At 37.9% G+C, this 15,685-nt stretch overlaps 1 protein-coding gene across 2 annotated transcripts; it reads right to left on the reverse strand.

The window, feature by feature from the left end:
• Positions 1 to 282: 282 nt before the first annotated feature.
• LOC102416651 (mago homolog B, exon junction complex subunit) lies at positions 283 to 10,802 on the reverse strand. Of its 2 annotated transcripts, none has more exons than XM_006076415.4 (5): positions 10,630 to 10,802; positions 5,188 to 5,246; positions 4,436 to 4,546; positions 1,832 to 1,914; positions 283 to 1,079 (listed from the first exon to the last, which is right to left on the reverse strand). In XM_006076415.4, the coding sequence occupies exons 1-5, from the start codon at positions 10,721 to 10,723 to the stop codon at positions 980 to 982; spliced, it is 447 nt and encodes a 148-aa protein (XP_006076477.1). In that variant the 5' UTR covers positions 10,724 to 10,802; the 3' UTR covers positions 283 to 979. The 2 variants fall into 2 exon arrangements, with proteins under 2 accessions (XP_006076477.1, XP_025139044.1); XM_025283259.3 differs by having other exon boundaries at positions 10,545 to 10,644.
• Between the last annotated feature and the right edge of the window lie 4,883 nt (positions 10,803 to 15,685).

A 15,685-nucleotide genomic window follows, 5' to 3' on the forward strand; every position in this document is an offset into this window, starting at 1 on the left:
ACCCCAGTTCTTCCACCCTAAGGTCCCTAGAGGGGACCTGACTGATCTTTGGGCAAAGTGGATGATGACTGCCAGGACTGCATACTTTCAGAGTGAAGGTGCAGATGGAAAAGTAACAGAATATAGGGTATGTAACTCATAACCAGGGTATGAGTTACTAACAGGCAAAGTAATCAAGTCTATCAGAAAGAGGTTGAAGGGAACTGGGAAATTGACTGGGACTTATGTTCATTAGGAGTTAGGATGTAAATACAGACACACACAAACGCACACACACGGAAGTCCAAATTTTAAATAATTTGTAGAGATGAGAACTCATTTATTTCCCACAGATATACAAAACATGTGTATTGTGAAATACGGGAATAGGCACATAATAAAAGATGTGTCTAACTTTGGATACTGACTTTACCTTTGTAACCTTGAGGAAATCACTGCTTATACAAAAATATTTAAATGTGAATAACCCCTAAGGAGTTTGTGACAAACATAAAAAATCCAAAAGCTTCTATAAACAACTTCTAGGAGCACCAAAAAATTAAATTCGGTCAGGTGTGGCAGAAACAAGGGGAGATCTACAATTGCTTTTAAACAGATGGGAATCTGGCTACATGTTTCTACATAAAAGACCCTCTGTCATAGGATACACCTTCTAGAACAATTTTCATTTTTAAAATGAATCAGAGATCTGGCCTCCTGAAGGACCAAAAGCACTCTCCATCCAGGCTGTGATGTGTTATTGGAGCAAAATTTCAACAAAAGGTGGCTTTTATTTACAGTTTAATGTGTGTGGTGACTGCTCAACCCACTTGGACTAGGTGAAGATAACAATTAAGCCTGCTTAGATATTGTCTTGTTTTCAATTTGCATACAAAAAAGTTTGCTTCACATTCATACAACCCCCAATATTATAAATGAACAAATCCTCCCTCACCCACCCCTTAATTAAATATAAACCCAGTTTCAAAAAACATATAGTTTAGATTGGTTTAATCTTGAAATGTAATCCAATAAGACTAAACACTAAACACTTCAGGTCCTGTACCAAATAGTAAAATACTCGAAGGCCTTCAGGATCCCTAAAATTTAAAAGATAAAAGTTAGTTTTTTATTCCAAGAATGAAACAACATAATAACACAAATTAATTCTTAAAACAGAGACCAAAAACCAAAACAATTAAAGAAACTGAGGAGAAAGGATTTTCTGATAACTATTAATATAACTGATATACTGGACAATTTCTATCTTTATCTTTTCTCTGAACTTTTCTCTGAAATTCCTTCTCTCTTTTACACTGTAACCAGTTAAGCAAACAAGTAAGTTATTACAAGTTACGCTGATAGGAAAATAACACTAGAAGAACATTTTGAGGGGAAAGAGTGGAAAGAAGTAGTAGGAGGCAGAGAGATTTTTCAGATAATAGTAAGAGGTATCTGTCACACACAGAGCTTGGAAAAGGCACATATGGCTACAGCCATACTTAAGCTATATCTGGGTTTTCTCCATTTCTTTCAAGTATTAAACCCAAGGAGGCAAATGATGTCATTGGAACTAATAAGGCTGAGAAATTCAAGAAGTATTTCTTTTAAATTCTGTGGGGCTGCATCCAGACTAAGATTTTTTGGCAATCAGTAAAATACACTGTTAACTTCTTTGATAACAAGTCTTCACTAATATAAAAATGAGGATTACATATACATAATAAATTGCTACAGGATACAATTACAGTAATCTCATCAAACTGGCTATGGTTCTAAAATGAGCCTCTCTAATAAATCATGTCAATTTAGTCAAAATGCTTTAACTTTTATTAATGCTTTTAATACTCACTTTGACTGATTGACATCAATAAGAGAACCTATTTTTGATGTGGTAAAAGAAATGTGTTCATCTCCAATTACAATTTCAAGCTCCTGAAAAAAATAAAACAGAGAAATGTAGTTAATGTAAAAATTCACCTCTTACAACCAAGATATCCTGATTTTAGCTGTAAGTTTTCTAGCCATAATAGAGGAGGGGGTAAAAATAAAAAAGAAACAATTTGTTAACTATAAACTATGTCTGTAAAGTAAAAATCTCATCAACTCCTCAGAGTTCCCCAGTATTAGGATGAATCAAGAACTGCTTTCCAGAGATCTCATAAAGAAGATGCTATCGAATGAATGATAGACTTCAGAGTCACACAGAAATGTTTCTTATGATGTCAATAAAAACTAATAATATGGGTTTAAGCCTATTTTTAATATAATAAATACAAATACATTTATCCTTTCTACCAGGCTCTACAAATAAACTGCATAATGTTAATAATAGCACTATTTAGCACCTACTGTGTATCCGGCCTGCTGATAGGGACTTTAAAAACATATTCTCTGTAATCCCCAAAACTGGGCTAATAAAGCCTGTCTTTCTCAGGTCAGCTTTACTGCCTGATTTTACAAATGTGAAGCCCAAGACTCAAAAGCAGACGAAAAAAAAAACAAACAAAAAAAACTGTTTGTATTTGCAAACACTAATACGTGATGGTACTAATATTTAACTCTTGGATTCTAAAACTGAAAGATTCATACTCTTTTGACTTCACAAAACAATTGCAATTAAGAACTAGTAAAACAAAACAGCATAAAACAGATTTATGCTTCCAGTATACAAAATTAAGTATAAATTTTTCTCCATTTTATATGCAAATCTAAAATGAAAAATTAAGAGGCTATCTGTATTGAGTTTTCAGTTTAAATTAACAGATGCCATTAAAGACATTCCCAGTTCTATATATGATCAGAATAGATATAATTATGCCCCTTTATGGCACACACACTGAAGAAGGCAATGGCAACCCATTCCAGTACTCTTGCCTGGAAAATCCCATGGACGGAGGAGCCTGGTGGGCTGCAGTCCATGGGGTCGCTAAGAGTCAGGAACGACTGAGCGACTTCACTTTCACTTTTCACTTTCATGCATTGGAGAAGGAAATGGCAACCCACTCCAGTATTCTTGCCTAGAGAATCCCAGGGACAAAGGAGCCTAGTGGGCTGCCCTCTATGGGGTCACACAGAGTCTGCACATGACTGAAGTGACTTAGCAGCAGCAGCAGCATGCCACACACACACAGAATGGATAATTAAGACTCTCAAGCAATCAAAATCTTTGACCTAAAAATCCAACAGACAACTTAAAGGGCATAAGGAATCCTCCCCATTATACAAAACACATGAACACATGATCAAGTGGGTAGATGAAAATACTGCTCTCTCCTTGAGTCTAAGAGATAATAAAAGGTTTGCTGCTGTTATTTCTGATTTTTAATGCCTATATATATATATGTCTAAAACAAATGGGGATTTAAATTTACTTCTTAAAAGTATTCACAGTAAATACAATAAATACTGTTAACTATTACCTTTGCTTTCCTAAATAATGTTTCTTTAAATAGAAGTGTTAAGTTACTGCTACAGAGCATCAGCATCTATTCTCCACATTTTCTTCTAGTCAAAGAAGTTGTTATAGAGTATAATCCTCAGGAACACACAAAAGCGAAATTAAGTGTTTCTTCTTCCTGCAGTCATATCTCATTCTTCCAGCAGTTGAAAAGACCCAAATCAGAAATCAAACTGTCTTTCTACAGAGTGAAATCAGGCCTTCAGAGCTCTTCAGTAGCCCTTTGAGAAATACCAATTTTTCTGAAGGGAATATGACAGGCAAAGGCAATGGTCAGTTTGAACAAAGAAACCAATCAAATCTCTCTCTGGAGGGTAAAGAAGCAAATAAGAATTTTCAAAGTTGTATTTCTGGAGAAAGTGAATCTTTCATAGTGAGAATCCTAATTCTCAAATTTAACAAACATTTGTGTTTTTTTCCTACCTAATTTTATTATTTATTAAGAATTCATTGGGCTTCCCAGGTGGTGCCAGTGGTAAACAATCTGCCTGCCAGTGCAGGAGATGCAAGAGACACGGCTTTGGCTTTGATCCCTGGGTCGGGAAGATTCCCTGGAGGAGGAAATGGCAACCCACTCCAGTATTCTTGCCTGGAAAATCGCACGGACAGAGGAGTCTGGTGGATTACAGTTCATGGGATCGAAAAGAATCAGACAGGGCTGAGCACACATGCAGGCAAGAACTCATTAGTCCTAATAAAAGTACTTAATCTATAATGGAAATTAATCTGAATACTGTGAAAACACCCTAAGGTTAGCTGCGGTGGCTGCAGAGAAGACTGTTCAGAAAGATGTCTAAACTGACTCCTTTATTACTAGGAGGTAGCTCACAAATTGATGCAAAGTGAAATACAATTATAAACCATTTACCAGGTGCCTACTAGATGAAAAAAATCCAAGATTCAATGAGGATCTATTCTAGATAAATAAGGAGAAACACAACAATCCTATTAATAATGCTTACAATTTATACGTTTAAAGAATTATTAAATACAAACCTGCCGGCCAACCCTGTCAGGGGGAGGCCACAGAGCATCGTCTTCTTTTGTAATTTCACTGTCATCAATAATTCTCTTCAGCTCTTCCATTACACTCTTGTGTACGTAAGCCTGAAAGCAAGTAACAAAAATGTCAGGGTCTACGTCTTGACACAACCTAGAAATAATAAAACGTAGTTACAAACCCTGAGTATTCAAATAGAATATTAGAGAAAAATTTAATTCTGATTCTAAAAGGAGAGAATCATTCATCCTTCTTATTGCTTTTTCTTCACTCTCTTGCCCTTTCCTTTAAAACATATTTTTCCCTCTTCGTATCATTATTCCCTCCTTAAAACCTTGTATCAAATATCTCTGAGTGGTTAACACAAAATCTATGAGGTGAACAGTGACAAATGCAAATACACATCACAGTGCGGTGAACTCCTTCTTATACCTAACTTTTGAGACTTTCATCTAAAATGCATCCTGTGTTTAAAACATGATTGTCAATTAATTTTAAATAATGAGAAGAGTAAAAAGACCAAATTAATTATAAAATGAATTAACTGATATGCTCAAATGTGGGACTACAACTTAATATATTCAGATTGATTCTTCTGCTGTTATAGATGCTACAAAGGATCCTTTTTCAATCTATAAATCAGCCTCTTCTCTATAGCCTTACCTGTACTTTAAATAGGTAAGTAAAAACACAGACATGAGGAAAACAGGCTTAACGCAAAAAAATTAGACATCTGAAAAGAACGTACCTCCTTTCTGATCATGACATCATTTTTATAATTGCTGTTGTTGGCATATCTAAGCTTTCCTGTAGGAAGTACAAAAAAATTCAATCTGTTAACAGCAAAAACTGCTAAAAAAAAATAATAATAAAGAAAGAAATGACATCATAAGCAATTTTGAAAGTAAAAACTATATTATACTACTTTTATTAATATTTCCTCCCTCCTGGCATAAGATCAATATTGGATACGCATTTGCTGTTAAGCTGGCTGAAGTTGAAGCCAATCAACTGTTTATACTCTATGCCTTCAATATAATTTCATATAATAGGATGGTCATTTTCAAAACCCATTTTCTTAAGCAACATCATGATTTAAACAGGGAATCTGAAAAAAGAACTAATGTTTCTTTTAAAGTTTACCTTACTTTATTGTGTGATTGTCTTATTTATGTCTTATTGGTGCTGAGTTACCCACAGCACTTAATCTAATCTGTAAAACAACCCTAAAAAGTAGGTTTCATTCTCTCACCTATTCACAGTTAAGAAAAACAGAGAGTTAAGTAACTTGCTCAGAGTCACACAAGATTCAGACTTAAATCTACTTTGTACCAATATACACGCCTTCCTCACAACTCCAAAACGTTTTCATTTATTTTCCTTCAATTCAATGTATTATGGTAATGCTACTATTTCAGAACTGTAATTAAGAAGCAATATAAACTACATGCTGCTTCCAAATAAAGACTGGCTAGTTTGTTTTCTGATTTACATTGAATGTTGATATACTCCCTGATGTACGCTTCTCCTCATGGCTGGTCAGTTGCCTAGGTACAGCTGTTACGTGATCCAGATCCTCTAAAATGATAGGTTATCTTAATAAGGTGAATCTCTAAGGAACTGCTGTCTTTGGGTCTCATTATTACTGATAGAAAGGTTGTGAAACAGTGGTGGCAGATGAGAACTACTGTTCTGAAATGAAACTTCCCTGAAAATACTCAATCGAAGATTAAGAAGCCTCTTATCCTTATCCATCAGAGGGCAGATAGAATGAAAACCATAATCACAGAAAACTAATTAAACTGATCACATGGAACACAGCCTTGTCTAACTCAATGAAACTATGAACCATGACCTGTAGGGCCACCCAAGACAGACAGGTCATGCTGGACAGTTCTGACAAAACGTGGTCCACTGGGGAAGGGAATGAATGGCAAACCACTTCAGTATTCTTGTCTTGAGTACTCCATGAACAGTATGAAAAGGCAAAAAGATATGACACACGAAAGATGAACTCCCCAGGTCGGTAGGTGCCCAATATGCTACTGGAGAAGAGTGGAGAAATAACTCCAAAAAGAATGAAGGGACAAAGCCAAAGTGAAAACAACATCCAGTTATAGATGTGACTGGTGATGGAAGTAAAGTCCAATGCTGTAAAGAACAACATTGCATAGGAACCTGGAATGTTAGGTCCACGAATCACAGTAAATTCAAAGTGGTCAAACAGGAGATGGCAAGAGTGAACACTGACATTTTAGAAATCAGTGAACTAAGATGGACTGGAATGGGTGAATTTAACTCAAATGACCAGTGTATGTACTATTGGAGGCAAGAATTGCTCAGAAGAAATGGAGTAGCCCTCATAGTCAACAAAACAGTCCAAAATGCAGTACTTGGGTGCAATCTCAAAAATGACAGAATGATTTCTGTTTGTTTCCAGGCAAACCATTCATTATCACAGCAATCCAAGTCTATGCCCCAACCACTAACGCTGAAGAACCTGAAGTTGAATGGTTCTATGAAGACCTACAAGGCCTTCTACTAGAACTAACACCCAAAAAAGATGTCCCTTTCATCATAAGGGACTAGAATGCAAAAGTAGGAAGTCAAGAGACACCTGGAGTAACAGGCAAGTTTGGCCTTGGAGTACAAAACAAAGCAGGGCAAAGGCTAACAGAGTTCTGCCAAAAGAACACACTGGAAGAGGCAAACACCCTCTTCCAACAACACAAGAGAAGACTCTACACATGGACATCACCAGATGGTCAACACAGAAATCGGATTGATTATATTCTTTGCAGTCAAAGAAGAGAAGCTCTATACAGTCAGCAAAAACAAGACTGGGAGCTGACTTAAATTGAAGAAAGTAGGGAAAACTACTAGACCATTCAGGTATGACCTAAATCGAATCCCTTACGATTATACAGTGGAAGTGAGAAATAGATTCAAGGGATTAGATCTGATAGACAGAGTGCCTGAGGAACTATGGACAGAGGTTTGTGACACTGTACAGGAGGCAGTGATCAAGATCATCCCCAAGAAAAAGAAATGCAAAAAGGCAAAATGACTGTCTGAGGAGGCCTTACAAATAGCTGAGAAAAGAAGAGACGCTAAAGGCAGAGGAGAAAAGGAAAGATATAACCATTTGAATGCAGACTTCTTCCATAACAAGAAGAGATAAGAAAGCCTTCTTCAGTGATCAATGCAAGGAAATAGAGGAAAATAATAGAATGGGAAACACTAGAGATCTCTTCAAGAAAATTAGAGATACTAAGGGAACATTTCATGCAAAGATGGGCACAAAAGAGGACAGAAATGGTATGGACCTAACAGAAGCAGAAGATATTAAGAAGAGGTGGCAAGAATACACAGAACTATATAAAAAAAGTTCTTCATGACCCAGATAACCACAATGGTGTGATCACTCACCTAGAGCCAGACATCCTGGAATGCAAAGTCAAGTGGGCCTTAGGAAGCATCACTATGAACAAAGCTAGTGGAGGTGATAGAATTCCGGCTGAGCTACTTCAAATCCTAAAAGATGATGCTGTGAAAGTGCTGCACTCAATATGCCAGGAAATTTGGAAAACTCAGCAGTGGACTGGAGTCCACAGGACTGGAAAAGGTCAGCTTTCATTCCAATCCTGAAGAAAGGCAATGCCAAAGAATGTTCAAACTACTGCACAATTGCACTCATCTCACACGCTAGCAAAGTAATGCTCAAAATTGTCTAAGCTAGGCTTCAACAGTACGTGAACATCTACTTCTGCTTTATTGACTATGCCAAAGCCTTTGATGGTGTGGATCACAACAAACTGTGGAAAATTCCTCAAAAGATGGGAATACCAGACCACCTTACCTGCCTTCTGAGAAATCTATATGCAGGTCAAGAAGCAATAGTTAGAACCAGACATGGAACAACAGATTGGTTCCAAATTGGGAAAGGAGTATATCAAGGCTGTATATCATCACCCTGCTTATTTAACTTCTTTGTAGAGTATATCATGCAAAATGCCAGGCTAGATAAAGCACAAACTGGAATCAAGGTTGCTGGAAGAAAAATCAATAACCTTAGATATGCAGATGATGCCACCCTTAGGGCAGAAAAGCAAAGAACTAAAGAGCCTTTTGATGAAAGTATAAGAGGAGAGTGACAAAGTTGGCTTAAAATTCAACATTCGAAAACTAAGATCATGGCACCTGGTCCCATCACTTCATGGAAAATAGATGGGGAAACAGTGTAAGACTTTATTTTCTTGGGCTCCAAAATCACTGCAGATGGTGACTGCAGCCATGAAATTAAAAGACGCTTACTCCTTGGAAGAAAAGTCATGACCAACCTAGACAGCACCAACGACATTAAAAACCAGAGACATTACTTTGCTGAAAGGTTCCTCTAGTCAAAGCTATGGTTTTTCCAGTAGTCATGTATGGATGTGAGAGTTGCACTATAAAGTAAGTTGAGTGTGGAAGAACTGATGCTTTTGAATTGTGGTGTTGGGAGAAGACTCTTGAGAGTACCTTGGACTGCAAGGAGATCCATCCAGTCCATCCTAAAGGAAATCAGTCCTGAATATTCATTGGAAGAGACCCTGATGCTGGGACAGACTGAAGGCAGGAGAAGGGGACAACAGAGGATGAGATAGTTGGATGGCATCACTGTCTTGATGGACATGAGTTTGAACTTAGCTTCCAGGAGTTGGTGATGGACAGGGAAGCCTGATCTGCTGCAGTCCATGGGGTCACCAAGAGTTGGAGAGACTGAACTGAACTGAAGATTAAGAAAAGACTGCTTAATCCATGTGACTGGCTAAAATTGACACGGACCAGCTAAAAGCTGTTCACGAGCCAAGACCCTGAAGACAGTATAAACCCAGGAATTGAACCCAGGTCTCCCACATTGTAGGCAGATGCTTTACCATCTGAGCCACCAAGGAAGTCGGAAGAAAGAAAAGTTAAAGAGAATTCAAGTAAATTTGGCTCCTGAGCTAAATTTAGAAATTACCTGAGGGGAACCAGGAAGATTAGGGATGATTAAGGTCCCTAAATAATTGCAGAATGTAGTTACCCTGACTTCTACCTGACATGTCTGACATTCTTCCCTTTTCCTAGTATGTGATCCTCCCCTAATTTTTCTTGCATGCTCTCCCAGAACTTTGTCCAAAGCATGAACACAGCACCTAATATGCATACCGCTTTACACTTAGTTTTATGTTTGTTATCCACCAAGATATAACTCCTTGAGGGGAATGAAAATGTCCTATGCACTACTGTACCCTCAATTTTTGTTTTTACGTGTGGCCCAGCACATAATATGCATTCAGTCTATGCAGTTGGACTACTGTTGTTACAATAACAGTTCAATATACAGTACAACTATCTAAAAAGAATTAGTTTTAAAAATTTAGAATTTGCTGCATATTTCTTGGGGAACTGGCAGTTTCACCTCCCCTCCCCGCCCCTTGCCCGCTCATAGGGCGCTCAGGAGTCTGACTCCTTTTTTCCCAGAGACCAAGAAAATACGTCCTCTCATTCCAATACTCATCTCAATTGTCGCTGTCGCCTTCTCGAAAGATTTCCGACTCTTTCATGCAGAACTAACCACGCCCCCTTTTTATAGTCTTAATGCATCCAATAGCGAACAACTGTATTTAAGCACCCTAAAGACATCATTACACTCGTTTTTCTACACGTTGGGCTTCCCGCCTTCAGAGCAGGACTCATTTGCTTTTCTCGACTTGTTGCCTTCCATACAGTGCCTGAATGAGTAAATTCATTCAGGATGAATGGGCCGTCTGAAAATTACTATTTACAGGAAGATTTTAAGCGTCCATGGGTCCACCGCGTGGTGGGGATGTTTTCAAAAAACGTCCAAGTATTAGGTTGATTAACTAGAAGGCCTTTAGGGTCCCTTCCGGTGAACTGATTCTAGAATTCTGATTACTATAGTTTGAACTTTAGGATCAAAGGCAGCATAGGCTTTTCTGAAATAATTGACACCGATTAATTCTCTTTTATTCCCCCAAACCAATCCACGCTTCCTACATTTTTAAGCTCCTGGACCCAACCGTACACTCGCGAGCCTGAGCAAGCTCACCCACCCACCCTGCCTCCTTCGCGGCCTCTCCGCCTCTCTTCTCCCCTGCTCAGCATCACTCCCAGTTGCGGCAGTCGCCGCTCCTCCGCTCACCGTCCGGCCGAAACTCAAACTCCAGAAACTCGTGTCCAAACTTGCCCTTATGCCCTACGTAGTAGCGCAGGTAAAAATCGCTGGCCATAGACATCTTTGTCCCCGAAAAGCCCGCCGAAGGACCGGCCGACGCGACTCCCGGCGCCTGGCAGTGACGTCAGTCGCCCAAGAATGATTACACGTCACCGCGGGCGCGCCGCTTCAGCCTCCCTCGGCCCGAGAGAAAAGCGGGTGGGAACCGGGTGCGGTGGGGCAGCGTTGCAACGACCTGAACTTTGCTTTACTAAGGTCATATTATTTTCAAAATTAGTTAGATCATATTATATTGGGAAAGCACAAGTGATAAAATATGAAAACACTTGCTATGGTCTCCGAACTAAGTTCGGAGTTGCTCTAAGTTCTAAATCAAAAGTCGCTCTGACTTTTGGGTCTCACGGCATCCCGTGAGGTGGGTGTGGCCTTATTCCCCAGGTTAGTGGGATGAGTCAAGATAAAAGCCCAGAATTAGAATGCAGATCTGCAGCACAGCCATCTCTCTTGCTAGACTTCTAACACAGGCCTCTCCCCTTTGGACAATGATGGCTCGTTTTCAATGATGGCTCGTTTTCTGGCATCTAGAAGCCAGACGAGACAAAGTAGAAAGAATCCATCAAGACAGGCGGTCTCAAAATTTGAAGAGCACACTGAGGCAAAATCTCTTGACAGTCATGATACGAAAAAATTTTTTATCAATAATAAAACTTGTTCGGTTACTGGAGTTTCGGCAATTTGATCACAGATCAAGTGGTTTAGCCCAGATTTCTTACGCTATAGAGTTATACTGGGGAAATAGCGCTCATCTGGGGTGGGTTTTGAAGGATAGGGAAAGACAAGCTGAGCTTTACGCAAAGCCTGTTTTTTCCCCTCTCTTCGGATATATTGTTTACCTTTCTTTTATGGACACACAGAATAATCCTGCTTGTTGGATACCCTTTAACCTTCAGTGGGACTTGATAAAGAGAGTGGCAGTCAGAAGACTGGGATTTATGCCCATTACTTATCTCTACCTAACTTTGTCTAAGACCCTATCTTTAAGCCGTTTTATTGGTCAACCAAATGAATAGACTACAATCAACTTTGTCAAGCTCAAAGAATTGTTGAAAGGACCAGATGAGATTATGTGAAATAAGATTTAAAATTTATGAAACAGCATATGATGAGTTATAATGGGCATTTCCTATGTGCCAGAAATGGTTGGGCACTGGTAATAAAAAGTCCTTTGTGCTTGTGGTCTAGAAAATGAACATGTAGATACGTATTAGTCCATGAAAGCAAATGCTGTAAGAAAATTGTTTGTTTGTTTAATGCTAGTAATATTGCAGAGGACTCAAGTCACTTTATTGGGGAAGAGGGGAAGTGGAAGAAAGGGGAAATATCAGGGAAGATTTGTGACAAGATGCTATTTGAATTGGACCTTGTTGGATAAATTCATTATATGTTTGGAGGGATGGAAAAGCAAACAGCCTGAGCAAAGGCACAGCAGTGTTAAAATGCATGACTTGGGAAAGCCAAGACATTCCGTATCATTAGAACACAAAGTTCATGGAAGTGGAATAACCAGAAAAACAGACTGAGCAGGTTTTGTGAAGTATTAGCAATTGTATAACTGTCAATATGGAAACCCATATTAACCACTATATAAATGTTAATATAGAAAAATTATTTGATTCCAATATAGGCTTCTATTATAGAAAATATACAAGAAACATAGCACCATCCCTCACCTCTTGGGTGACTGACCTCCAGTTTTGTCCAGACCAAGGCGTTTCCTGGGATGTGGGACTTTCAGTCTTAAAACGTGGAACTTCCCAGGCAAACTGGGATGAGTCAGTCGCTGTGTTTATCACAAAAATGATCTACAGAAACTTGACCACAATATTCTATAGTATCTCTGGAAATATAGGCAGTAATCCATTTGGTCTGCTTTGTGTAGGAAGCCCCATGCAATCTTTGGATTCCCTAATGCTTTTCCTTCCAGTTGTTGGCACTTGTGCCAAAGTTCATGGTTACCTAGAGACAGCTACAGACGCCAGATCTGTGACTGTGTAAACAGAGCATATGGAATGCACGGTGTTAAGATTTTTATTTGTAACCCTTGACTGATTTTATCTCCTAAACAGAAATCTGAGCTCAAGACTAATCCTCTCTAACTCTATCTGTTATTAAGATGAAGTGTGAAAATATACTTAATTAAATCCTTCTTATAATTAGCCACAACAACCACCACAAAAAAAGTCGAATTGTGTATCTCTTGTATCATGATAAAAATTGGAACGTGATAAAGCATTTGTGTATTGTGGTCTTGGATGTTATACTTCAGGGTAAAAATGTTCTGAATGTCTATTGAGCACTTGAAATGTGGCTAGTGAGACTGAGGAACTGAATTTTTTATTTTTAGATCTTTTTAGTTGTGTGAACTTAATATTAAATAGCCAGACATGTCTAGTGGCTACCTGGGACAATAAATAAGAGCCAGTTCATAGGCTTCTGCATGGGCTGGAAATAGTGAAAATATTTTTGGAACACAGACATTTAAATTTCAGTGGCTGTAGGCTTCAAACTAGAGCATACTTACTAGTAATAGCACAGTTTATGAAAATAAATGTTTGGGCTCCTGAAATTAAGTCAAATAAAGAACTGTTTCCTCCTTTGCTAATGCAATCTATCTGTGATCAGCTTCAAAAACCTATGTGAAGTAATTAAGAAATAAACATTTTATTTTCCAACTCCAGCTGAAATTAAGGCTTAATGATTTAATCAAATACACAATATACATTTATAAAATAATGATTTCCCACTAGAGTTTTTAAGTTTTTTATTTTCAGCTTCATGGTGACAAGTCAGAGGGCTATGGTCAGAGATGATTATTTCTTATAAGTGTTAATTTAGTCTTTTAAAATGTTCCACTTTTTCCAGTGTCTAAAATTCTCTCTTCCTTTGATCTCTTGGGTCTTCTCTGTCCTCATACCTTTTTTGCCTTTTGCCCCACTATTTAAAATTATCAAATCATTCCTACTTACAATCTCCAGAAATATGTTCTGACTTTCCTGTGATAAATACTGGAAAGGGTAGTTTTTTGTCCTCATTCCCTTATGAGTAGCTTTTGAATAGTTTGGTTTTGCATTTATTAAAAAAAAAAAAAACTTTTAAGGCTAACTCATCCCATTAAAAGGATCAAAGTAGTAAATCCAGAATATTATATGGTCTAAAACAGTATTCTAAGGTGATTGAAATGTTTTTAAATGTAAGAATGACTACAGTCTATTTCAGCCTTTATTCCATCCACCACCTCTCTTCTCTTCTGAAGTAACTTCTCTCTTTCAACCATATATGTCTTTTAGAGCACTCAGTGGTGCTACTTTTTTAAAATAAGAGAACCATCATCGTGCAGAAACACCACAACTTCCGCACCATTGTTTTTCAAACATGTTCATATATAGTGAGCACTTGAAGGTATTGCTGATTATTAAGACATGGTGATATACTCAATTCCATTATTCAAACTAATGATTTTTCATGCATATGACAGTATTACATGCTTCTAACACATAGCATAACCACTGACTCTTATATCCAAAACAAGTAAAGCCAGTCTGCTAAATTAAGCATAATGGCTTATTTTCTCAGTCTTCTGTTGTATTTAACACATATTTATTTTTTATATGAGTCATGGTAGAGCAAAAATTTAGTAACAGCTGTTGTTCAGTTGCCCCATCATGTCTGACTCTTCGAGTCCCCATGGACTCATGCCAGGTTTCCCTGTCCCTCACCATTTCTGGTGTTTGCCAAGTTCATGTCCATTGCATCGGTGATGCCATTTAGCCATCTCGTCTTCTGTTGCCCTCTTCTCCTTCTGCCTTCAATCTTTCCCAGCATCGGGTCTTTTCCAATGATTTGGCTGGTTAAGGTTAAGATTTAGAAGATTCTATTTACTTTTTCCATTTACCGAGCAGTCAATCCTAAAGGAAATCAGTCCTGAATAATTTGGAAGGACTGATGTTGAAGCTGAAACTCCAATACTTTGGCTACCTGATGCAAAGAACTGACTCATTTGAAAACACCCTGATGCTGGGAAAGATTGAAGGCAGGAGGAGAAGGGGACCACAGAGGATGAGATGGTTGGATGGCATCACTAACTCAATGGACATGAGTTTGAGTAGACTGCGGGAGTTGGTGATGGACAGGGAGACCTGGTGTGCTGCAGTCCATAGGGTTGCAAAGAGTAGGACACAACTGAGCGACTGAACTGAACTGAACTGAATTTACTTTTTATTTAAAATGGTGAAAAATATTATTCAAATTTAATCTAAGTGCTCAGTCGTGTCCAACTCTTTGCGACCTCCGTGGACTCCAGGCTCCTCTGTCCATGGGATTCTTCAGGCACAAAATACCTAAAGTGTTGTGCACGAACATGATTTGAGAACTCTGGTTCAGATTACTCTAAGTTAAGTTACATTGTCAGGTTTCAATGGGACATGATTTCCAGGTCGGCATTCGCTCAGTTCCTAGCTATGTTAGAATTGTTTTTTAACCATAAAGGATAAATTGGAAAAGAAAGACTGGGAGATGAGGAAATCAAAACAATAAAACAAATCCTAACACGGATTCAACTTGATTAAATGGTAGACATTATAATTCTCTTTTCTATTCATTACCTTGGAAATACCTGATTTGAATGATAAGTGAAATATGCCAGAAATATAACTGTCCTTTTGGAAAAAGCCTGGCCAATTGAGGGGAAAATCCAGTTTTCTTTGAATAAACAATTACTATGTCCAGTTTTCCAGATCTATATGTAGAAAAACAAATCAAGTTGAAAGTAGCAATCGTCTGTTTCTTTGTCTTCTACCAAAACAAACATTAACATACAATGTGAAATAATTTAGCAAAATATTTTAAAAATAAATTTATTTCACCTTTATTTTACCCCTTTAAATTTATATTGCATTTATTTTATACTGTGTATATTTTACATCTCTATATAAATTAATATACTTTTATTAGGATCAAGTGTTCA

The sequence above is a fragment of the Bubalus bubalis genome, chromosome 4 (assembly GCF_019923935.1).
Source record: "Bubalus bubalis isolate 160015118507 breed Murrah chromosome 4, NDDB_SH_1, whole genome shotgun sequence".
NCBI lineage: Eukaryota > Metazoa > Chordata > Mammalia > Artiodactyla > Bovidae > Bubalus > Bubalus bubalis.

Bases quoted from the DNA above. Each gene is read 5' to 3' on its own strand.
- LOC102416651 (XM_006076415.4), bottom strand. From the start codon at position 10,723: ATGTCTATGGCCAGCGATTTTTACCTGCGCTACTACGTAGGGCATAAG. The intron at 4,547-5,187 runs GTACGTTCTTTT...ACTTGCTTTCAG, and splicing joins ATGTCATGATCAGAAAGGAG to GCTTACGTACACAAGAGTGT. The intron at 1,080-1,831 runs GTGAGTATTAAA...TTTAAATTTTAG, and splicing joins ATTGATGTCAATCAGTCAAA to GGATCCTGAAGGCCTTCGAG.